Source organism: Delphinapterus leucas, chromosome 11 (assembly GCF_059928025.1).
Source record: "Delphinapterus leucas isolate spDelLeu-1000000601 "Yukka" chromosome 11, BTC_Dleu_Yukka2, whole genome shotgun sequence".
Lineage (NCBI taxonomy): Eukaryota > Metazoa > Chordata > Mammalia > Artiodactyla > Monodontidae > Delphinapterus > Delphinapterus leucas.
Window position 1 is genome coordinate 42,289,498 of NC_143139.1, and position 22,695 is coordinate 42,312,192.

The window sequence follows — 22,695 nt, forward strand, 5'->3', positions numbered from 1 at the left end:
TGACGTATCATACACATTCAGCCCCTGCAGCAATATTACCATTACAACGCTGAGATTCTTCGTCATTGCTTTTTTTTGTTGTTTGTTTTTAAATAGTCTTCCCTGCTAGATTCTCAGCTCCTAAAAGAGGTTGATGATGATGAAGAAAACCAATAATAGAGAAGGATGAGTTAATAGAGTTCATCAGGGAAAAGCTAACTGGAAGACCCAAAGTTGTGAACTGAATTCTTTGGAGGAAGGGAAGAGAAGCAGAGCCAAGTGAACGTGTATGTTTGGGGAAGTAGTTAGTACTTACCGAATATAAGCCATTAAAAACCGCGAAATATCCCAGTGAATGAGTTTCCCGTCGTAACTCACAGCTTCCACCCCACCCCTCTACCCTCCATCCCCCATCAAGAAGATCCTCTGTCTTCCTCAAACAATCCAACTGATGCAAGGAGCAAGGCTGGAAGGCAGAGAGAGCTGGAAGTCGCCACAGTACTCATGTCAGTGGCCCCGGAAAACTATTTTTTAAAAGAATTCCATGAAAGGCTATACCCTTTTTTCCTAGTAACCCAAACCGCGAGTTTCCAAGTAAGTTCTTTTTGTTATCTAACCTATTTCCCTTGTCTGCAAATTTAAACTCTTTCCGAGCTCTGAAGATAAAGGGGAGGAGAAGGAGGCAGGGGACTGGCCTTCACAATACCAGCTAAGCTACACGTAGCTGAGGAAGTCGGCCCCGACTAGAAAATGTGGAAAAACCCGCACTCCCAAAAGGCTTTAGCCCTCATAGCGGCTAGACCCCGACGGCCGGCGTCACGTGAGGACGCAGCGCGGCGAGTAAACTACAACTCCCAGCGCGCCTCGCGGCCCGCCGACGTTACGTAGCTCTCGCTGATTGGTCGCTGGGCATATTTGAAAGGAGGGGCTGGCGCGGAAAACGAAGGATACATTTTGGATCCTTGCGGAGTACTCAGTTTAGTGGGTAAGTCCTGCCTCTGGGAAGAAGAACTATCTCTGGGACGGAAGGCCTGGAGGTACTCGTGAACGTATGTATGCGCCGAGGTGAATGGGGCCCCAGCGCTGACTTGAGGAAGAGGCCGGGCGTCTCTACGAGGTAGGGTCGGGAGACCTCGGGACGTCCTGGTGGTGCCGAAGAGCTCGGTGGAGGCCTCCGGTGTGGGGCGTTGGTTGGTGGGACGGGTAGTGAGGCTGGGGATAGGCTGGGAGGAAGGAATAGCAGAAGCGTCGGTTTATAACGGGAGCCCGGCGTCTTGGCATGTATGTTTTTCCGATAGGATTTCTGATGGGATTTTTTGCCCCCACCCCCACCCCCGCCTTCCGCGGCCTTCAGGCCCTTCTCCCGCCCTTCATTTAGCTCCTTTACAAATCTTCTCCGCCTTCCCTAATCCGTTTTCTTTCCCCTAGTCCCGCGGCACCATGAGGAGCTTCAAAGGAGTCAACTTTGGGACTCTGCTAAGAAGTCCAAAGGAGGCTGAAGAGCTGCTGCCTGACTTGAAGGTGGGAGTGCTGTCTGGCTGTGGACACACCTGGCTTACCAAGCTGAGCTGTTTTGTTTTTTGACTTATTTGAAGAGACAGATTAGTAGGAGACCCACTCTTGAGCAATCTCATTTCTAGTTCCTTTCCCTATCTTTTTTTTCTCCTTTGGTAGCCTCATTCACATCTTCTCCTCCTAGGAGTTCCTGTCCAAGCTTCCAGCTGATTCTCCCAGCTGCCGATCTGATGCTGAGAGGAGGCAAGCTTGTGATGCCATCCTGAGGGCTTGCAACCAGCAGCTGACTGTCAAGCTGGCTTGCCCTAGGCACCTGGGGAGCCTGCTGGAGCTGGCAGAGGTGGCTTGCGATGGCTACTTGATGTCTACACCCCAGCGCCCACCTCTCTACCTGGAACGAATTCTCTTCATCTTTCTGCGGAACACTGCTGCACAGGGAATCCCAGAGGCCACACTCCGAGTCGCTCAGCCCCTCCATACCTGCTTGGTGCAGTGTTCTCGACAAGCTGCTCCCCAGGACTATGAGGCTGTGGCTCGGGGCAGCTTTTCTTTGCTTTGGAAGGGGGCAGAAGCCCTGGTGGAGCGGCAAGCTGCATTGTCAGCTCGGCTAAAGGCCTTGAGCTTTCTAGTACTCTTGGAGGATGAAAGTACCCCTTGTGAGGTTCCCCACTTTGCTTCTCCCACAGCCTGTCGAGTGGTAGCTGCCAATCAGCTATTTGAAGGCAGTGGGCATGGTCTGAATGAAACAGATGCTGATTTCCTAGGTGACCTGCTCTCCAGGCATGTGATCAGAGCTTTGGTGGGAGAGGGAGGGGGCTCTCCTGGTCCTCTTTCCCCGCAGAGGGCCCTCTGTCTCTTGGAGCTCACCCTGGAACACTGCCGTCGCCTCTGCTGGGGCCACCACCACGCCAGAGCCACCAGGGCAGTGCAGAAGGCCTACGATTACCTGAGGAACACCAGTCTGGCCCCCAGCCTCCAGCTTTGCCAGATGGCAGTTGAACTTCAGCAGGTTGGCGAGGGAGGACCCCAGGCAGTGGCCAAGCTTCTGATCAAGGCATCAGCTGTCCTGAAAAACAGCATGGAGGCACCGTCACCCGCACTGCGGGCATTGTGTGACAGCTGCCAGTTCTTCCTCTCAGTCCTGGAGCGAGGCACCAAGGGGCACTATGGACCTGATGCCATTCTGGGCCTCTTTGCTTTTCTTGGCAGCTACTGTTGCCTCATCCGGCAGCTGCGGGATGGCGTGAGTTAAGGACCTAGAGGTAGGGTGGGAATGTGGTTCTGTGGACTCCATCGGGCTAGGGTCTTTGGTAAGATCTGGAAGCCCTGGCTCCCGCCTTGGTAAGCTGCTCTCTGGACCATGCCTGCCAGCCAGCAAGCAGCCTCGTATACGCTGAGAGGGCAGTGGCTCATCCTGATGTCCTTCTTCCTACTCCCCGGCTGTCTCAGCTCTCCAGGGCTCTGGGCCAGTCTTCAGCTTGGAGCTCCCTGTCCCTCAAACCAAGCTTCCCCTTCCTTCCTCAGGTCTGTGGGGACTCCTCCAAGCAACTGCAGGCTTTGGTTCAGATGCACTTTCAGGGACTTCACCTCTACACTACGGTGGTTTATGACTTTGCCCAAGGCTGTCAGGTACCATCTGGAATCAAAAAACCTAGACAGGTCCTAGGGTCTGGAGTTGCTTGACTGCCCTCAGTAGAGCTTTGGGGTTGCTTTGGCTTTGGGCATGAGGTGGGGTGGACATCACCTTAGACCTATTATGTTTCCTCTCACCTTTTTTGTCCCTTCAGGAAGGTGATTTGGCTGACCTGGCCCAGCTAGTGGAAAGTTGCAAATCTACTGTTGTCTGGATGATGGAGGCCTTACAGGGCCTGTCAGGCCGAGAGCTGACTGACTACCTGGGGATGACTGGTTAGTGTCCTAGGGCCCAGATACAGGGTTCTTGGGAGGGTCATCGCTTGTTAGGCAGGCAAGTAGCAGTAGCTGGATAGTTCTGTGGGACCTCCCTATGGCTTAGGGAGGCAGTGAGAAAGATATTTATAAGGATCTCTGTATTTAACAGCAGGAGAGAAGTGATGAGGCTCATTTATCATAGCAGATGTGAATTTTTTTCTCATTGGCTTTGAAATCTGACTTGGTATTTGTTTCATGAAAATGTAGAACATTTATAACTTAATTTTTTTAAAACCAGGTAGAACATTCACATGATTCAAAATACAAATTGCACAAAAGGGCGTACAGCGAAAAGTCCCTCTACTGTGCTTAATCCTAGTCACCCAAGTCCCACTCTGCAGAGGCAGCTAATACGGTCAATTTCTTATGTATCCCTTTAGAGATATACTGTGTATATCTACTGTATGTATATATACTATGTATATGTATATATTAACCAACAGGCATGAATATTTCTCCCCACCCTTTTTATTGAAATATACATACAGGAAAATACTAAGATCATAAGCAGACAGCTTGATGGATTTTTACAAAGTGAGCTTGGTTTGTAACCAACATCTAGGTCAAGTAACAGAGCATGACATAGACACCTGAAAAAACCCCTCTTTGTGCCCCCTTCTGGTCCCCGCACCCCAACAGTAACCACTAACTATCCTAACAGCATCAATTAGTTTTCCCTGTTTTGTATTTCATAATAAATTTCCCCCTCAGTTTTGCAAAAACCATAGCCCTTTAGTTTGAATTATATAAACCTAATGAGTGCAGTCACTAGAAGGTTTTGGAGCGGTTTTCATATTCATGTTATCAGGTTGAACCTGGCCACAGGTCATCAGGAGTCACAAAAATTAATAGTATGAAAATTCTTCCCACAGAGTATTGATATTGAAGACCTACTTTATTTTCTCCTAGCCATCTACATCGATAGCCAAGAAGCTGCCTAAACTAGAACTTCGGAAAATTGTATTCATTCAGTGAATATTTATTGAGTACCTACTATGTGCTAAGCACTGTTCTGAGTACTTAGATATGTCAGTAAATAAAACAAAGATCTCTGCTCTCATGAAGCCACATTCTGGTTGGGGGAGAAAGACCATAAACAGTAGAATAATTGAAGTACAACATGTTAGAAAGTGATCAGAAATATGGAGGGAAAGGAAAAGTAGAGCAGGATAAGAAAGGGAATTAGGAGGTCAGGGCAGGTGAGGGGGGGCAAATTACCATTTAAACAGGTGGTCAGGGACTTCCCTGGCGGTCCAGTCGTTGGAACTCCACGCTTTCAGTGCAGGGGGTGCGGGTTCAAATCCCCGGTTGGGGAACTAAGATCCCACATGCCACGTGGCCAAAAAAAAGGTGGTCCGAGTAGGCCTCTTGGAGAGGGTGACATGAGCACAGCCTGGAGGGTGTGAGGGAAATTGACCATGTGGAAAACTGGGAAAGGACGTCCCCTGGCAGAGGAAACAGCCAGTGTCAAGGCTCTACAGCAGGAGAGGGGCTGGCGTGTTCAAGGACTAGCAGGGAGGCTACTGTGGCTTCAGTGGAATGAGGGAAGGAGAGGGAAGTAAAGGATAGGCCCGAGCGTTTCCCCCAAAATGCTGACCTTTGGAGCAAGATGAAGACAGAGATTGGCATGTGAGGAGAGACAGGCCCTGTGTGGGAATGAGGACTTGGCTCTTGTAAAACAAGTGCAGAGAGGCTGGCTGGTGTGGGGTTACCTTCCTGGAATGGAGGGCATGGGCTGACTTGAAGCATGAAGGGGAGAGCTGTCCCGTTCTCATTCCCTAGCGATGGGGGTTCCTGGCTGATCTGGGGACTGCTGAGCTGACCACAGGTTTAGCATCTCTCTGCTGCCCCTCCAACAGCAGAGGGCAGTGGAAGCATTCCTGCGGTCAGCTGTCCTCTCTCTTCCCTGCAGCCTCTTACACCGGTAACCTGGCCTACAACTTCTATAGTCACAAGCTTTATGCCGAGGCCTGTGCCATCTCCGAGCCCCTCTGTCAGCACCTGGGCTTGGCAAAGCCAGACACCTATCCTGAGGTGCCTCCTGAGAAGGTATGAGGGCAGGAGGGAGGTTATATTGAAGGGAGGAGGGGGCTCAAGTAGCATGAAAGGGCCTGGCCAGGACCCTGCCTTGGAGTAGAGAGTTAGGAGCTGCATGTTGGCAGCAGTACCTGGGGCAGTGTTTCCCGGACCTCACCTGTACTGTTATTTAATTTTTTTGATTCATTCACTTTATTTTTTGTTAATCTCACCACGCCTTCATATTTACTTTTTTTTTTTGATTCACTTTTTATATTTAGCCTTGTCCTGGGCCAGTGGTTTTCAACCTGACTAGACATCAGAATCACCTGAGTGAACTAAAAAAAAAAAAATTCTAAAGCCTGTCCTAAGCTAATTGCTTCAGAATCTCTGGCACTGGAGCCCAGGCATCTGGATATTTTTCTTAAAGTTCCTCTACATGGTCCTTTGGGCAACCAGAGTGAGAACCACTGTCATAAAGCAGGAATACCCATGAAATGATGGGTTGGCAAGATGGGTCATAGAGGGCCTTGGGTTTCGTTTGATGAGCCTCTCGATTTAAGTGGAGGCCTGGTATCGGATTGGTATCTTGGGCTTCTCGGCATCACTGTGGCGAATAAACAGAAGGAAAGGACAACACCAGGCACCCAGGCGGCTCTAGCAGCCCAGGCAGGAAAGGGTGGGCGTCTGAACTGAAACAGCTTCCCAAGGGATGGAAAGAAGTGGGTGAGTGCAAGAAGTCAAGGATTAACCTGGAAAGTGACTGGTGTGAGGGAGGGAGAAGGAAGAGGCCAAGATGGTCTCGCCTTTCCAACTCAGGAGAAGGTGGTGATTTGCTGAGAAGGGTCAGGAGGGGCTTCCCTGGTGGCGCAGTGGTTGAGAGTCTGCCTGCTAATGCAGGGGACACGGGTTCAAGCCCCGGTCTGGGAAGATCCCACGTGCCGCGGAGCAACTGGGCCCGTGAGCCACAGCTACTGAGCCTGCGCGTCTGGAGCCTGTGCTCCGCAACAAGAGAGGCCCTGATAGTGAGAGGCCCGCGCACCGCGATGAAGAGTGGCCCCCGCTTGCCACAACTAGAGAAAGCCCTCGCACAAGAAACGAAGACCCAACACAGCAAAAATAAATAAATTAATAAACTCCTAACCCCCAACATCTTCTAACAAAACAAAACAAAAAAAGAAGGAGCAGGTTTGCAGGGGTGTGGGTGACGGATATATGGGTGGGATGGGTCGAAGCCTCAGGTTGAGAGCACCCAGATATTTAGTTCTTAGGTGTCTGTGGGGCGGGGTTGGGGGCAGGAGGACCCTGAGCACACACATCCTCCCCCATGGTACAGACTCCTTGCTTCCTCTCTCCAGTTTGGTCTGTTTTCTTCCTCTGGTCAGTTGCACAGATGCTTCCGGCTGCACGTAGAGAGTTTGAAGAAACTGGGTAAACAGGCCCAGGGCTGCAAGATGGTGACTTTGTGGCTGGCAGCCCTGCAGCCCTGTGGCCCCAAACACATGACTGAGCCAGTCACCTTCTGGGTCCGGGTCAAGATGGATGCAGCCAGAGCCGGAGACAAGGAGCTACAGCTGAAGTGAGTTGGTGGGGAGGGGGACAACCATTTTTATCCCCTGGAGAGGGCTGCTTTGGCACTCATGGTCACATTCATTCCTCATGTCTGAAAAAGGCACTGTTTCTTCCATTCATCATTATGGATTGAGTGCCGACTGTGTGCCAGCCACTGTGCTGGGTAGTTGGGGGGACAGTGGTGACAGGCAATCGCTCTTGCTTTCACCACTGGAAACTGAGCTCTCAGCAAGCTGAGGCGGGGACTCCTTGGCCTGGGGCAGAGGCGCTGTGCTTCATGGGCTCCCCGGTGCTGAGCCTGCCCTCTCTCAGGACGCTGCGAGACAGCCTGAGCGGCTGGGACCCAGAGACCCTGGCCGTCCTGCTCAGGGAGGAGCTGCGGACCTACAAGGCGGTGCGGGCCAACACGGGGCAGGAACGTTTCAATGTCATCTGCGACCTGCTGGAGCTGAGCCCCGAGGAAACTCCGGCCGGGGCCTGGGCCCGAGCCACCCACCTGGTGGAACTGGCTCAGGTGCTCTGCTATCACGACTTTGCCCAGCAGACCGACTGGTGAGGAGGAAGGCCTGGGAAGGCCACTCTTGCTTCTTGCCCTAGCTCCTCTTACCCTTCCTGGAGCCCGTTTCCCTCTCCATGTCCCTGAGCACTCCCTTGAGTTTGTGGTCATGGGAACTCAATTCAAAGGATGAGGCCAGCTGTGCTGCAGAAGGCCCTTCCCAGGACAGCGTGGCAGGCACTCACAGTAGCCTGGCTTAAGTGCGTCTTCTCCCTATAGCTCTGCCTTGGATGCCATCTGGGAAGCCCTGCAGCTTCTGGAGTCTGTGAGGCCCGAGGCCCAGGCCGAGGATCGGCTTCTGGATGATAAAGCACAGGCCCTGCTGTGGCTCTACATCTGTACCCTGGAGGCCAAAATGCAGGAGGTGAGCATGGTTGCTGTGGGGTTGAGCAGGACTGGATACAGGGTTTATTTTCCCTGGGCCCCAGTAAGCTCGTGACAACCGTGTTTTCACCCTGGTCGCCCCATCCAGGGTATTGAGCGGGATCGGAGGGCCCAGGCCCCTCGTAACCTGGAGGAGTTTGAAGTCAATGACCTGAACTATGAAGATAAACTCCAGGAAGATCGTTTCCTATACAGTAACATTGCCTTCAACCTGGCTGCAGATGCTGGTGAGGGCCGTGAACGTAGTGTGGTGGGATGGGGCCTCCTCTGTGGCTTCCTATGGGTGCCCCAGGTGTGAGGGAGGCTGCCCTGTGGAGTGGAAGGTGGGCACAAGGGCAGAGGCCATTATGGGGAAGAGGACCACCTTTCCCCAGATGCCCACACTGAGAGAATGGCCGGTCCCTTTCTTCTGACTTACAGCTCAGTCCACATGCCTGGACCAAGCCCTGGCCCTGTGGACGGAGGTGCTTACAAAGGGGCAGGCCCCCGCTGTGCGGTGTCTGCAGCAGACAGCTGCCTCCCTGCAGATCCTAGCGGCCCTCTATCAGCTGGTGGCAAAGGTAACGGGGCAGGGCGTTGACACGGGCCAGAAACCCAGCTCCTTCACCTACTTTGGCCTGTGTCCTTGCTGAGAAGTCATGTCATCCAGTGTGGGCTGTGTCACCAGTCTCCCTGAGTTAAATCCAGGCTCCAGCGTTTACTAGTACATGGCCTTAAACAAGTTGCTTAACCTTCCAAGCCCATTTCCTTATTTCTAAAATGAGGGTAATAACACTACTAACGCATAGCCTTGTTAGCATTCAGTGAGATAATGCGTGAAAGATGGTGTGTGTAAACGGAATACTCAAACGTTAGCCATAATTATTGGTAATTATCAGATAATTTGAGACCTGTACACTCAGAAAAAATACATAAATGCGTACAGATACATTTTTACATGCAATGTCAGGTTTCAAGGACTCCCTGAAGCTCTTCCCTGGACCCCATATTAGGAACCTCTGAAAAAGGACATTGCACATAGAGGATCTTTGTTACTGTGGGCATTAGGTCATATTCCTAGCAGGAGGAGCCTGGGAGGCTGCCTGAGCCCTAGATTTGAGTCTCGGCTCTACCACATACGTGTTACGTGAACTTAGACAAGCAGCTTAACATATGTTAACCTATTAGTTTCCTCATCTGTAAAATTAGGGTTAGAGTTGCTATGAAAATAAAGTGAGCTGGCACAGTGCCTGGCACATAGCAAATGCTCAGGAAATCCTGGCTATTGAAGACAACTGGTGTGTGGGCTTTAAAACAAGTGAGGGGGTAGGAGGGTTTGCAGACGCCCTCGCTGCTCTCCTCTTCGGCTCCCTGAGGATGGCCAGTGGTTGCTCTGTCTGGGTGGCCACATTCCAGCCAGGCCCTCAGGTCAGACCAAGGTCCCAAAGGGCTGGAGAGGAGGGGCTAGAAATGAAGGCTTGAGCGCGAGCTGGGTAAATGTGCTGCTCCTGGCCTCCCAGCCCCTGCGAGCTCTGGAGGTCTTCCTGCTCATACGGATCGTCTCCCAGAGACTGGAGGACCACGCAAAGGCAGCCGGCTCCTCCTGCCACGTCACCCAGCTCCTCCTGACACTCGGCTGTCCCAGCTACGCCCAGGTGAGTGCCCAGCCGCGCTAGCCTGGGGCTGCAGGGGGACCTGGCTTCGGTGACCCAGCTGTCCTCTGAGAAGGTAGGCTACTGAAGGAGTGGCTTCTCTGCCTTCCGCGCCACATTTGGCTGAAGGATGGTAAAGTGTGGAGTGGTTGGGACGCAGCTGGGGGAGAGGAGGCATCTTTCTCCGTCTCACTGCCAAACCAACCGTTCATTCAGTCTTACCTAGTCTGCACTGGCAATACGCTGCTAATCCGGGGTTTCCCAGCCATTTCTGTTGTCCCAGTTGATGCTTCTTGTTCACTTAGGGCTGTTAACAATGTATCCTAACTGGTCTCCAGGCCTCCAGTTCCTCCCTTTTCCACTCCGGCTACTAGCGGGATCATGTTAGGCACAGATCTGATCTTATCTCTTTCCTGCTTAAAGGATTACATTGGCTTCTCCGCTACCTGAGGGATACTGTCCAGATCCTTTACTCTGGATTGCACACCTTCTATATTCTGGTTCACTCTTTGTCTCGCCGCTCCACACCATGAACTTTATGCTAATCTGTACCACTTACTTTATATTCCTCATACGTACCCCGCTGTCTTTGGTTGTGGTAGACCCTTCACCCTAAATGCACCCTTGCCCCAACTTTTTTTTCCTTCAGCAAACCCGTACTTTCTTTTCAAGGTCTAGCTCAATTGTCTCCTTCATAACGCATTTTATATGTCCCCTTCTTCAAGGGTAAAATCAACCACTTTCCCTGGGTCCTGGGTGCCCACGCCCCCCCCCACCCCACATTGCAAGCTATTGGATGGAAGGGCCTGCTTACAGCTTATCCAGCTTTGTCTCTCTAGCTTAGTGGTTAACGGAAAGGTACTAAATGAGCATTTTAGTGAGTGAGAGAATAATTCCTACGTAGACTATAATATTTGAAATAATTTAATATTTAATTGGACAAGGTCAACATTTTGCTTGCAAATGCTTTAATCCGCTTTAATTTGAAGAGTCTGGCTGCCTCTCCTCACCAGCATGCTCACGCACCCCCGATTGCTTCCTCAGTTGTACCTGGAAGAGGCAGAATCAAGTCTGAAGCTTCTGGATCGCACCACAGATACATGCCTGCTCCTTTCCCTGACCTGTGACCTCCTGCGAAGTCAACTCTACTGTGCTTGCCAGAAGGTGCTTCTCACTTTCTTGATCCCCGAAGGTCTTGGGTATGGGGAGGATTTTAGGATTCTCCAGATAATCTGTCTGGCTCCTGAGGCTTCCCTGGAGCTGGGGAGAATGCTCGTGGCCCCGAGGAGCAGAAACATCTTGCCTTGCCCTCTCCCGTGGATCGTCCACGTGTGCTTCTCTAGGAGCCATTCCATCCTTTTCATCCTTTTCCAGTTCCCTCTGGGGCAAGGGGGAAAGTCTGTCCCGTGACTAGAAACTGGGATGACACTGGCGCCCTCGACTGGAAACCCAGTGGGATCCAAAAGGCTGGGCTTTCTCACACACTAGCTATGTGACTTGGCTGAGTCTTCTGCCCTTTCAGGCTCTAGTTTGCTCTCCAGCTTTTATCATCTGAAAAGCAGGGGGTTGGGCTACGTGACCCGTAGGGGCACCTTGGGCTCTGAATTTCTGATCCTGCCTCACTCATTGCTCTCCTCCGCCCCTGCCCCCCCCCAGGTGGCTGAGGGTGCCTCTCTGCTGCTGTCTGTGCTTCGGGACCCTGCCCTCCAGAGGCCATCCAAGGCCTGGTACCTGCTGCGTGTCCAGGCCTTGCAGCTTGTGGCAGTCTACCTGAGCCTCTCATCAGGCAGCCTCTCGGCCTCCCTGTGGGAGCAACTCTGTGCCCAAGGTGAAAGAAGAGGGTGGATGGCCCTCCTTGTGTGGTTTGTGTGGTTTGTCCGCTGTCAGCTCTTCTCTGCCCTCGTCCCCTCTGCTGTCCAGCTGCGTGGATGAGCCTACCTAGAAGCTGCCCAGAGCAGGCCTGGGATAGCAGATGAGTTTCAGTTTGCTTGCTGACTCTAATTGACTGCTCAGTGACTGCCCTGAACACAACACTGACAAGGGTTCTGAGACTCCATGTAGCCTCGGGGGAGAGAGTTCTGTGATTGATTAGCTCTGTCTGCCTTAAGTGTGGAGGGAGAGGGTGAGAGCATGCTTCGCATTTGCTTTCTTACTGTTTGAAGGTGGTGGAAGTTCTGGCCACATCATCTCCCTTCTTGTCACTCCCACCTTCCCCCACGCTTGCACAGGCTGGCAGACACCTGAGATAGCGCTCATCGACGCCCACAAGCTCCTCCGAAGCATCATCCTCCTGCTCATGGGCAGCGATGTGCTCTCGGCTCAGAAGACAGCTGTGGAGACACCATTTCTGGACTACGGTAAGTCCGAGGAGCAGAGTTAACGTGGAAGGAACAGGCTAGATGGCGGGGCTGGCAGTTATGTCTGCAGAGGACCCAGGCTACGGGTCCTGGTTCCACATGATGATGGTCTCGTCTCTCTCCTTTGCTACAGGTGAAAATCTGGTACAAAAATGGCAGGTTCTTACTGAGGTGCTAAGCTGCTCGGAGAAGCTGGTCTCCCGCCTGGTCCACCTGGGTAGTGTGAGCGAAGCCAAAGCCTTTTGCTTGGAGGCCCTGAAACTTACAACAAAGCTGCAGATACCACGCCAGTGAGTACAGGGCCCAAGACGATGCCGATTCCCAAACCTGAGGGCCTACGACCTTGACCGTGGGTTCCCAAACTATTCCACAGATTAACATGTTATATTTGGACGGGTTGGTGGAAGAATGCATTCCATGGCGAACAAGTGGGAAATGCTGAGTTAATCAAGATTAGATGTTTTCATTTCCTATAGGACTTACCATGTCCTCCAGTATGCTAACACACATTATCAATCTCCAGAAGGGAGATCTAGTATACAATGTTTCCCTAAATCTCTTCGTCTGGAGGATCCTTTTGGTGAGGAGTTCGGTCTGGGAAATCCTGTCCTCATGCACGAGGGTGAGTTGGTTTGAGAGATGAGTGTAGAGGGTTTTCGTCAGGGAGTGCCTGAAGTCAGCCTTAGGAATTAAAGGCCTTCTGGACACTGGAAAAGACTGTGATGGCTCTACCTGGGAAAGGGGCAGAAAGACTCTCTAGGAGGGCTCCCTTGGTGGTGCAGTGGTTAAGAATCTGCCTGCCACTACAAGGGACATGGGTTCGAGCCCTGGTCCAGGAAGATCCCACATGCCGCGGGGCAACTAAGCCCGTGCATCACAACCACTGAGCCTGTGCTCTAGAGCCCGCGAGCCACAGCTACTGAGCCCACATACCACAACTACTGAAGCCTGCGTGCCTAGAGCCCGTGCTCTGCAATAAGAGAAGCCATGACAATGAGAAGCCCGTGCACCGCAACGAAGAGTAACCCCCGCTCACTGCAACTAGAGGAAGCCGGCGCACGGCAGCAAAGACCCAACACAGCCAAAAATACAAGCAAACAAATAAATAAATAGATTTATTTTTAAAAAAAAAGACTCTCCAGGAAAACAAAGGATTCCACTAATGGGTCGTCATCTTCTCTCCCAACCAGGTGTGCCCTGTTCCTGGTGCTGAAGGGGGAGCTGGAGCTGGCGCGCAATGACATCGACCTCTGTCAGTCGGACCTGCAGCAGGTTCTGTTCTTGCTCGAGTCTTGCACAGGTGAGCAGCCCGGCCCCTACGCCCGTGGGTGGCAGTGAGAGTGATGCACGCACTGCAACACAGCTTTACATGTCAAGGTTAGGTTCTCTTCTAAATCAGACTAACTTCTGTCCCAGGGCAAAGCTCCCTTCACTTCAGTCAGACCATTGGTGTCCCTCCTTCAGATGGGCTGTCCAGGACTACCTTACCTGCTTCTAGTTTTCAGTGCTTATATATATATATACACACACACACACACACACACACGTACACAAATATATACATATATATGTATATATGTGTGTATATATATGTATATACACACACACATGTATAGACACACACATATATATTTTTTTGTTGTTGTTTTTCTGTTTTTGGTTTGGTTTTTTTTTTTTGCCTGTGCCATGCAGCTTGCGGGATCTTAGTTCCTGGAGCAGGGATTGAATCCGGGCCCCTGCAGTGAAAGCACTGAGTCCTAACCACTGGACTGCCAGGGAATTCCCAGCACTAATATATTTTAATTTAAATAAAATTGAATATTCAGTGCCTTAGGTACTCGCCACACTTCCTGTGTTCAGTAGCCGCACATGTGGCTACTGTATGGGGCAGCACAAATGTAGCATCCTCAGAAGGGTTTAAGCTAATAATAAAATATTGTATTTATGGTGCTTTTTTTTTTTCCTTATCAACCACTTTTACCTGTAGTATTTCACTGGATCCACACAAAATCCTGGAAAGTTGAGTTGGGAATGTAGAGTTTTTTCATTTGTAAACTCAGAAAATTGAGAAATTCAATGTTTGAGGCCAGGATCACGGGGCTAGTCAGGGGCCAGAGACAGGATTAAGACTTGGGCCTCTGGGTGCCGGCCTTCTGGCCTGAGCCATGCAGCCTTCTGAGCTGCAGATACGGGGGCTCTGTGGGCTGTGCTGATGCATTGTTAGAAGGGCAGAAAATGTTAGGATTTTATCGAACAAATAGTAAGGATGCTAATATTTAGTATGTTAGTACAGTAACATATATGAACAGTTAGTAAGTAAATAACATAGGTCGTTGGCCGCTGAGGTAGCTCAGGACACACTGGTATCATTTCTCCCAGTTGTGTAATTCTTTTTCCACTCTTTCCTCAGAGTTTGTCGGACTAGCGCAACACCCAGACTCTGTGAAGAAGGTCCACTTGCAGAAGGGGAAGCAGCGGGCCTGGGTGCCCCATCCTCCAGAGCTTCCAGAGGAAGAGCTTGTTCTAAGAGGCCCTGACCTGGAGCTGGTGGCCACCGTGGCCAAGGAGCCTGGCCCTGTAGCACCTTCTACTAACTCCTCCCCGATCCTGAAAACAAAGCCCCAGCCCAGCCCTGGCTTCCTGACCCATTTGCCCACTTGTGACTGCTCACTCTGTACCAGCCCTGTCCTCTCAGCAGTCTGTCTGCGCTGGGTGTTGATCACCGCGGGCGCGAGGCTGGCCACGGGCCATCAGGCCCAGGGCCTGGATCTGCTGCAGGTTGTGCTGAAGTGTTGCCCCGCAGCCAGTGAGCGCCTCACCCAAGCTCTGCAAGCTTCCCTGAATCACAAAGCACCCCCCTCTCCTGTCCTGAGCCTCTTCGATGAGATCTCGGCTCAGGCATACGCACAGCTGGCACTGGAGGGGCTGAGCCAGCCGTCAAACAAGAGCCTGGGGAAGATCCTGGAGTTGGGGCTAAAGTTTGTGGTGGCTCGGATACCCCACCTGGAGCCCTGGCGAGCCAACCTGCTCTTGGTTCAGGCCCTTGCAAAGCTGGCTAGCCTCAGCTGCTGCACTCCCCGACTTTTTGCGAGCTCCTGGGGCTGGCAGCCACCATCAGTAAAGACCCCTGCAGGCTCAGAACACTCTAAGCCTTGGAGCCAAAAACATTGTGGACGAAGACGCCAGGAAGAGGTCTCTGCTACCCTGCCGCTCTCAAATACCTCTCTGAAAGGTCTGGAAGGTGGAGGACCACCCTGTACACCTAAGCCCCCAGGCCGGGTCGGGCAGGGTGGCCCTCGTGTCCCCTTCACCGTGTTTGAGGAAGTCCTTACAAAGAGCAAGCCTGAGGTTCCCAAGGCCCCCAGGGTACAACAGAGGGTCCAGACACGCCTCAAGGTGAGATGGGACTGTGGCTAGGTGGTACTGGTGTTGAGTGGGGGTGATCCTGGAGAAGAGTTCTGCAGAGCAGGTGTCTCTGGAATAGCTTCCTAGGGCTGGCGGGGATGGTGGTGGGGGAACCTTAAGCTCTCCTGTTACTGTAGGACCCCTACATCTTCTGCAGCAAGACCTAGTTCAAGTCCATCTTTGTTTCAGATAGAAGGGACTTTTCTTCACTCTATACGGTTCCTTTCCCTTTTCATCCTCCTTATCTTCTCTTCCTTCCTCCTCTCCCTCCTTCCACAACCCAGGGTTACTGCCCCTGGTTGAGTGTGGCCTAATACCTGGGAGGTTGATTCTTAAATCTTCCCCAAGGGCCTCTATGATGGCGCCTCCACAGCGCCACCTGCTGGCGGACAATGTCTTGTCATTTGGCCCTTCTCCCTTTCCCACCATCCTAGGTGAACTTCAGTGATGACAGTGACCTGGAAGACCCTGTCTCAGTTGGGGCACGGCTTGCAGAGGGACCCAAGGGACGGGGCACTGCTTCCCGGGGCTGTGGCCGGGGCCGGGGCCGGGGCCGAGCCAGGAAGGGCCCAAGCGTGAAGACAAACGCGGTGGCCGCCCCAGGCAGTGCCCCTGGGCACCCTGGCCTCAGTGGCAGAAGCCGGAGGGTCAAGAAGCTGGCATCAGGACATTGTGAGGAGCTGGGCCCCGAGGTGATGAGGACTGTCCTTGAGGAGGAACTGACTGACAAGCAGATGGAAATGAGCTTTGAGATCCTCAGGGGCCCTGATGGGGAAGACTCAGCCTCCGGTATGATGGCAAGGGTGGAAAATAGAGGTCCATGATTTTTTGGGGTTGCCCTGGGGCCAAAACATGAGAAATAACTGGTGCCAAAGATGGAACAGGAAGAAAGTTCTTTTGCTGGCTCTGGGAGCAGACCCTAAAGGGAGAGCAAAGGGGATGGCAGGAAGAGGGAACTCTACAGGTAAGTCGTGTTGTCTGCCCAGGTGGAAAGACCCCAGCTCCAGGGCTCGATTCAGCCATAGGAGAATGTGAGGTGTTGAGACGGGATGCCAGCAAAGAAGAGCTGCCCGTCTGGGGCCCAGACAAGGAGAGAGACAAGGATCTTGGTCCTCCGCTCCGACTCCCCTCGGCCCCCGTAGCCGTCAGTAAGTATGCTGACCACAAAGGTGTGATCACTTGATCCCAGTGCCTTTCCATTACTGTCCTTGGTTCTGGTTTTGGACCGTCTGGATCTGGTAGCCTTTGAACCTGGGTTTGAATCCTAGGACTCTTTGTCTACTAGCTGAACTCTAGTCACTCCACCTCTCTGAGCTTCAATTTACTTAACTGTAAGGTGGAATTTGGGGAGGATGGAGAGAGTTGATGCATGTAAACTGCGTAGCTCCCCACTTGGCACACTGCCCTTCATAAATGGTAGAGCTGCTGTTTTCCACGTGGGAGAGGAGACAGACACTCATTCTTGGAAAGTTCCTATCAGTTAGGAAGTCGGGGATTCATCGGTGTCTTGACCTTCCTCTAGGTCTCTCTATCCTGGATTCCATCTGTGACTCACTAAGCATTGCTTTCCGTGGGGTCAGTCACTGCCCTCCTAGTGGGCTCTACGCTCACCTCTGCCGCCTCCTGGCCTTGTGCCTGGGCCACCGGGATCCCTATGCCACTGCCTGCCTTGTCACCGAGTCTGTCTCCATCACCTGTCGCCACCAGCTGCTCATCCACCTCCACAGGCAGCTCAGGTGAGTGCCCACCATCCCTAAGGCTTGCGCTGGGACAGACTGGGGGGAGTGGTCCAGACTTTGAAGGAGGCAGAACTCACCCCCTCTTGTGTTGCCTGCAGCAAGGCCCAGAAGCGCCGAGGATCGCTTGAAATAGCAGAGCAGCTGCAGGGGCTGAACCTCCAGGAGAGGCCTGGAGACATACCCCTGGCCCGCATCCAGCGCCTCTTTTCCTTCAGAGCGTCGGGATCTGGCCACTTCCCCCAGCCTGAGAAGGAGAGTTTCCAGGAGCGCCTGGCTCTGATCCCCAGTGGTATGGCGGCAGGCATCAGTGCCTCTGCTGTTCTTTTATTCATCTTCTTAGGGAAGAGTTGGGTGAAGGAGTTTAAGGCATTAGTTAGTTCACACACACGTTTATGATCCTTATGGAAGGATCATAAATTTTCCATTGATTAGACATTTTGTAACTCTCACCAAACAGACATACCTTAAGTCTAGAAGTATTTCTTTTTTTAAATTTATTTATTTATTTATTTATTTTTGGCTGTGTTGGGTCTTCGTTTCTGTGCGAGGGCTTTCTGCAATTGCGGCGAGCGGGGGCCACTCTTCATTGCGGTGCGCGGGCCTCTCACTGTCGCGGCCTCTCCCGTTGTGGAGCACAGGCTCCAGACGCGCAGGCTCAGTAGTTGTGGCTCACAGGCCTAGTTGCTCCGCGGCATGTGGGATCTTCCCAGACCAGGGCTCGAACCCGTGACCCCTGCATTGGCGGGCAGATTCCTAACCACTGCGCCACGGGGAAGCCCCTCTTTTCTTTTTTTTTTGAATCTCAATTTGAGTTACCAGCAAATTCAGTGTCTTTCTTTCTTTAGGGGTAAGTAGGTTCAGGTGTCCAGGGTCTTCCTATGCTAACACGAAACACGTTCACGGATGATTTGAGTGCCTCACTGTATGTGGGGAGTGGTGGGAGGGAGCGGTTGTTAGTTTCTGTAGGGACACAAATAAATACAAAACATGGTCTCTGACTACAGGGAGCTGTTAGGGTAAGGGAGAGCACCTTTGAACTCCAGTGGCCAGGGAAGTCTTCTAGGAGTTCTCTTGAGTGATGGACAGGGATTGCATGCAGAAGACAGGGAAGGGAATTATTTGTAACAGCTGAAATAACTCTGGGCACATCCTGTGTGTCAGGGGTGACCGTGTGTGTGTTGGCCCTGGCCACCCTCCAGCCTGGAACCATGGGTGACACCCTCCTGCTGACCCGGCTGGAAAAAGACAATCCCCCAGTCACTGTGCAGATCCCCACTGCCCAGAACAAGGTAGGTTTTCTGGGCCGGGGAGCAAGTTGGGCTGGGGCAGGCTTCTGGTCAAGCTGTGGCTGGGGGATGGAGAGATGGTGGTCACGTGGACAAGCAGAACTCTTGCAACCCCATCTCCCTCAGCTTTCTGTGAGTTCAGCCCTGAAAGAGTTTGATGCCATCCAGAAGGAACAGAAAGAGAACAGCAGCTGTACTGACAAGCGGGAATGGTGGACGGGGCGGCTAGAACTGGACCGTAGGATGGAGGTGTGTGTCCCCAGCGTGGGGTGGGATCCGGCCTGCCCTAGGAATATCTTCTCTCTCAGGGGTCCCAGGTTCTTGCTGAGCCACCTCAAGTCCTTTCTGGAAGTGTAGGCCTAAATAAAAAATTATGTCACTTGGGAAGCACTTTAAACAAGAGTCTGAGACTGGAAGGGGTTATGGCAATGGAATGTTTAAAGATAAGTACAAAAAAAGAAGTTAAGCCCAAGTATCAGCCTCCCGACCACAGCTTTCATTTCACTTCCTGGCTTTAGCTTTTGCCCACCTGTTCGTATTTGTCAAAATGTAGTGATTTATTACAAATCATCTTTTTTTTAAAGATATATATATATATATATATATATATATATATATTTTTTTTTTTTTGGCTGTGTTGGGTCTTCATTGCTGCACGCGGGCTTTCTCTAGTTGCTGCAAGCGGGGGCTACTCTTTGTTGTGCTGTACGGGCTTCTCATTGCGGTGGCTTGTTGCAGAGCACAGGCTCTAGGCGCGCGGGCTTCAGTAGTTGTGGCAGGCGGGCTCAGTAGTTTTGGCTCGCGGGCTCTGGAGCGCAGGCTCAGTAGTTTTGGCGCACGGGCTTAGTTCCTCCACGGCATGTGGGATCTTCCCGGACCAGGGCTCGAACCCGTGTCCCCTGCATTGGCAGGCAGATTCTTAACCGTTGCGCCACCAGGGAAGTCCCCCTACAAATCGTCTTATCTATACTCCCCCAGAGTCTCAACAAATGAAAAAATGTTTCTCGCTTCTTGCCTTTTATGACTGGCAGTAGGATAAGTAAGGCACATCCACTTATTGGAAGACCCATTTCCTCCTCTCCAACATGTCGGTGCCTGTGGGGAAAGAAACTCAGTTTCCTCTCTGACTGACAGCTCTGTTCTGCATTCAGGTTCTCACCACTTCCCTAGAGAAGTATGTGCTGGGCTGCTGGCGGAGGCTGTTGCTGCCATCCAGTGAGGACCCCGGCCCTGCCCAGGAGGCCTCCCGTCTACAAGAATTGCTGCAGGAATGTGGCTGGAAGTATCCTGACCCCACTCTGCTGAAAGTGAGTTGAGCAATCAGGGAAGGGGAAGAAGGTAGCCTTAACTTTCCCACCTGCCACTGAGGGTGGAGATGGGAGCTATGGTACTCAATGACCACTGTTCCCCTGCAGATCATGCTCAGCGGTGCCAGTACCCTCACCCCACAGGACGTTCAGGCCCTGGCTTATGGGCTGTGCCCAGCCCTGCCAGAACGAGCCCAAGAGCTCCTGAGTGAGGCAGTAGAGCGTCTACAGGGTCAGACGGTACCAAGCAGTAGGCATCTTGTCTTGGTGCTGGACAAGGTAAGGAGCCAGGGGCCGGAGGGGCAGCGCCTGGTGGGCAGTGGGTAGCTACTCGCCGCCATGCCCTTTCTGACTCCTGTGTACCCCTGGCTCAGGACAGTAACCTCTGAGTGCTCTTTGCCCAGGACCTACAGAAGCTCCCGTGGGAGAGCATGCCCAGCCTCCGGGCCCTGCCTGTCACTCGGCTGCCCTCCTTCCGATTCCTACTCAGCTACTCCATCATCAAAGAGGTGCGGGGTTCAGGGAGTGGGGACTGGGGGTGATTGGGGACTGGGCAAGAAAAGGTAGAGAAACCTGGGAAGAGAAGAAGGAAGTCTTAGGAATGGATCAGCTGTGGAAAGGGGCTTGGGGTTTGTGGGAGCTTGGGCCCTTGGGCCAGACCAGGATCCTGATCACCACTGTCTCCCCATCAGTCCGGGGCCTCGTCGGTGCTGAGCCAAGGCGTGGATCCTCGCAGTACCTTCTACGTCCTGAATCCCCACAATAACCTGTCAAGCACAGAGGAGCAATTCCGAGCCCATTTTAGCAGGTCAGTGGGAGAAGAGTGAGAAGGGGGGTGGGGAGGGGTAGCACAACACAGGGGCAAATGTCCTTTTCTCCAGAATCAAATGTTGCAGCCCACGTTCTCCCTAGTGTTCCTTCTGCCCTCTTTGCCCCGTAACCCTTCTTACTCCTACCTTTTCCCTGTAGTGAAGCTGGCTGGAAAGGGGTGGTCGGGGAGGTGCCGAGCCCGGAACAGGTGCAGGCGGCCCTGGCGGAGCATGACTTGTACATGTGAGTGCTCAGGGCAGGGAGGTGGGGGGAGGGACAGTCCCACAGGGTGGGTATCACCACGGTTTGCTCTGGGGCTTTGGAGCCCCTGACTGGCTCAGGACACCTCTGGAGACACAGCAGAGGCCTGGCCCTGCTAGGTCAGGCTCATCTCGCCTCCTTCTGCCTCAGCTATGCAGGGCATGGGGCTGGTGCCCGCTTCCTGGATGGGCAGGCTGTCCTGCGGCTGAGCTGCCGGGCGGTGGCCCTGCTGTTTGGCTGCAGCAGTGCAGCCCTGGCTGTGCACGGAAACCTGGAGGGGGCTGGCATCGTGCTCAAGTATATCATGGCTGGCTGGTGAGTCTCGAGGGGCAAAGTCCATCCTAGGTCCCCATCCCAAGTGCTTTCCCAGGTCTGAACCCTAAATCGTTCCTCTTTTGTGCCCCACCTCCTTCCTCCCACCCTACTTCCCTGGCATACCTGGGCCCTTAACCCTTTGCCATCCTCTATCCTCCTCCTGGAACTATGGGTCAAGGGATTTCCTCATTGGCTTAATCCCTCTCAACTCACTCACCACCACCACCACCACCACCAGTCATGTTTTCCTAGGTGTTCTGTTTTAGATCCTTACTTTGTATTTCTTCCTTCTCTTTTCCCAGCCCCCTGTTTCTAGGTAACCTCTGGGATGTGACTGACCGTGACATTGACCGCTACACAGAGGCTTTGCTGCAGGGCTGGCTTGGAGCAGGCCCAGGAGCCCCACTTCTGTACTATGTCAGCCAGGCCCGCCAGGCTCCCCGACTCAAGTATCTTATTGGGGCTGCACCTGTAGCCTATGGCTTGCCTGTCTCCCTGCAGTGACCCCCTTGGAGCTCTCCTGTTGCTGATAGAAGCCATGTGACTGTTCTACCTCCAAACTTAGATTTGGCCCTCACGATAAATATTTTAAATGATTTTCCCCAGTGTTTTATATGCAACATTTCCTTTTGATTTAATTTTTAATATAATAAAGATACATCACTTAAACCCGGTTTTGTGTAGTTCCTCTGAGAACATTTGAAGATAAGACTATTGCCGGCTTCCTACTGTGTAGTACTATAAATAGATAAGAATAGCTTGCAGGAGTTCAAGTCTGAGAGTCTTGGGAAGAAAGGCAAAACCAACAGACAAAGCTGGGCCTGTCTTGGCCTCAGCAGACAAAGCTGAAGGAGAGAGGGGCATCAAAATGCTCTAAGTGGGGACAAAGGCCCAAGGAAAGGTAGAGATAGATCCATTGAGAGTGTCTTGGCCAGGTACCCTCATGTCTATCCTGTCTTCCTGCCCTCAGGTATCCTGGGAGTGACACAAGTTTAATGCCTCAGTTGCTTTGCCCCCCTCCTAAGTGGATGTTATAGGCTGCTGTCCTTTCCCCACAAACAGCTGTTACACTTGTTAGTGCCATGCACTTTAGCAGCAGATTCTGGGGGGTTCTGATGCTGATGTACGGTTTTTCTCTCTCCAACTAGATTAAGTTCAGAAGTACGTATCTTAACACTCTCATGTATCCCTCACTTCTAGCACATGGTAATTTAGCACACTGCACTGATTAATGAACTCACTGCTGTACTTTTTAGTTGATAACGGGCCTCCTTTGTGTTCTCTCCACCGCCAGACTCCCGCTTCATCTGCCCAAAGCATTCCTTTCACAGTGCTACTCCCCCCGACTCGGAGAACTTCACAGGCTTCCTCCTTGCCTGTTGTCACTAGGTTTATACCACCTACGTGGAGTAGCATACATTGCTTTACAACGCTGTGGTTATGGCCTGCGTACTTTTAAGATTAGGTTCCTTGAGCGTAGGAATTCTGTTTGCTACAACTTGACTACGCTAGGCTTGGGACGTTGTGAGAAAATAAAGCGCCTCTACCGTTTCTCTTCCAATGGGAGTCACAGAGACTAACCAGCCTTTCCCTTCCCTTCCGGGACGGAGGA

The 22,695-nt window shown here is 52.3% G+C and overlaps 1 protein-coding gene across 1 annotated transcript; it reads left to right on the plus strand.

The window, feature by feature from the left end:
- Nucleotides 1–822: 822 nt before the first annotated feature.
- On the plus strand, nucleotides 823–22,671 carry ESPL1 (extra spindle pole bodies like 1, separase). The gene is made up of 31 exons (XM_022572055.3): nucleotides 823–1,096; nucleotides 1,408–1,500; nucleotides 1,679–2,737; nucleotides 3,019–3,123; nucleotides 3,282–3,402; nucleotides 5,357–5,493; nucleotides 6,846–7,039; nucleotides 7,345–7,584; nucleotides 7,808–7,952; nucleotides 8,061–8,199; nucleotides 8,393–8,532; nucleotides 9,472–9,606; nucleotides 10,648–10,767; nucleotides 11,260–11,431; nucleotides 11,832–11,960; nucleotides 12,094–12,250; nucleotides 13,151–13,260; nucleotides 14,371–15,356; nucleotides 15,800–16,154; nucleotides 16,352–16,513; nucleotides 16,888–17,101; nucleotides 17,203–17,393; nucleotides 18,266–18,393; nucleotides 18,517–18,639; nucleotides 19,542–19,697; nucleotides 19,806–19,976; nucleotides 20,102–20,206; nucleotides 20,390–20,505; nucleotides 20,667–20,750; nucleotides 20,919–21,083; nucleotides 21,386–22,671. Exons 2-31 carry the CDS (start codon nucleotides 1,420–1,422, stop codon nucleotides 21,585–21,587), a joined length of 6,342 nt encoding a protein of 2,113 aa, XP_022427763.3. The 5' UTR covers nucleotides 823–1,096; nucleotides 1,408–1,419; the 3' UTR covers nucleotides 21,588–22,671.
- The last annotated feature ends 24 nt before the right edge of the window (nucleotides 22,672–22,695 follow it).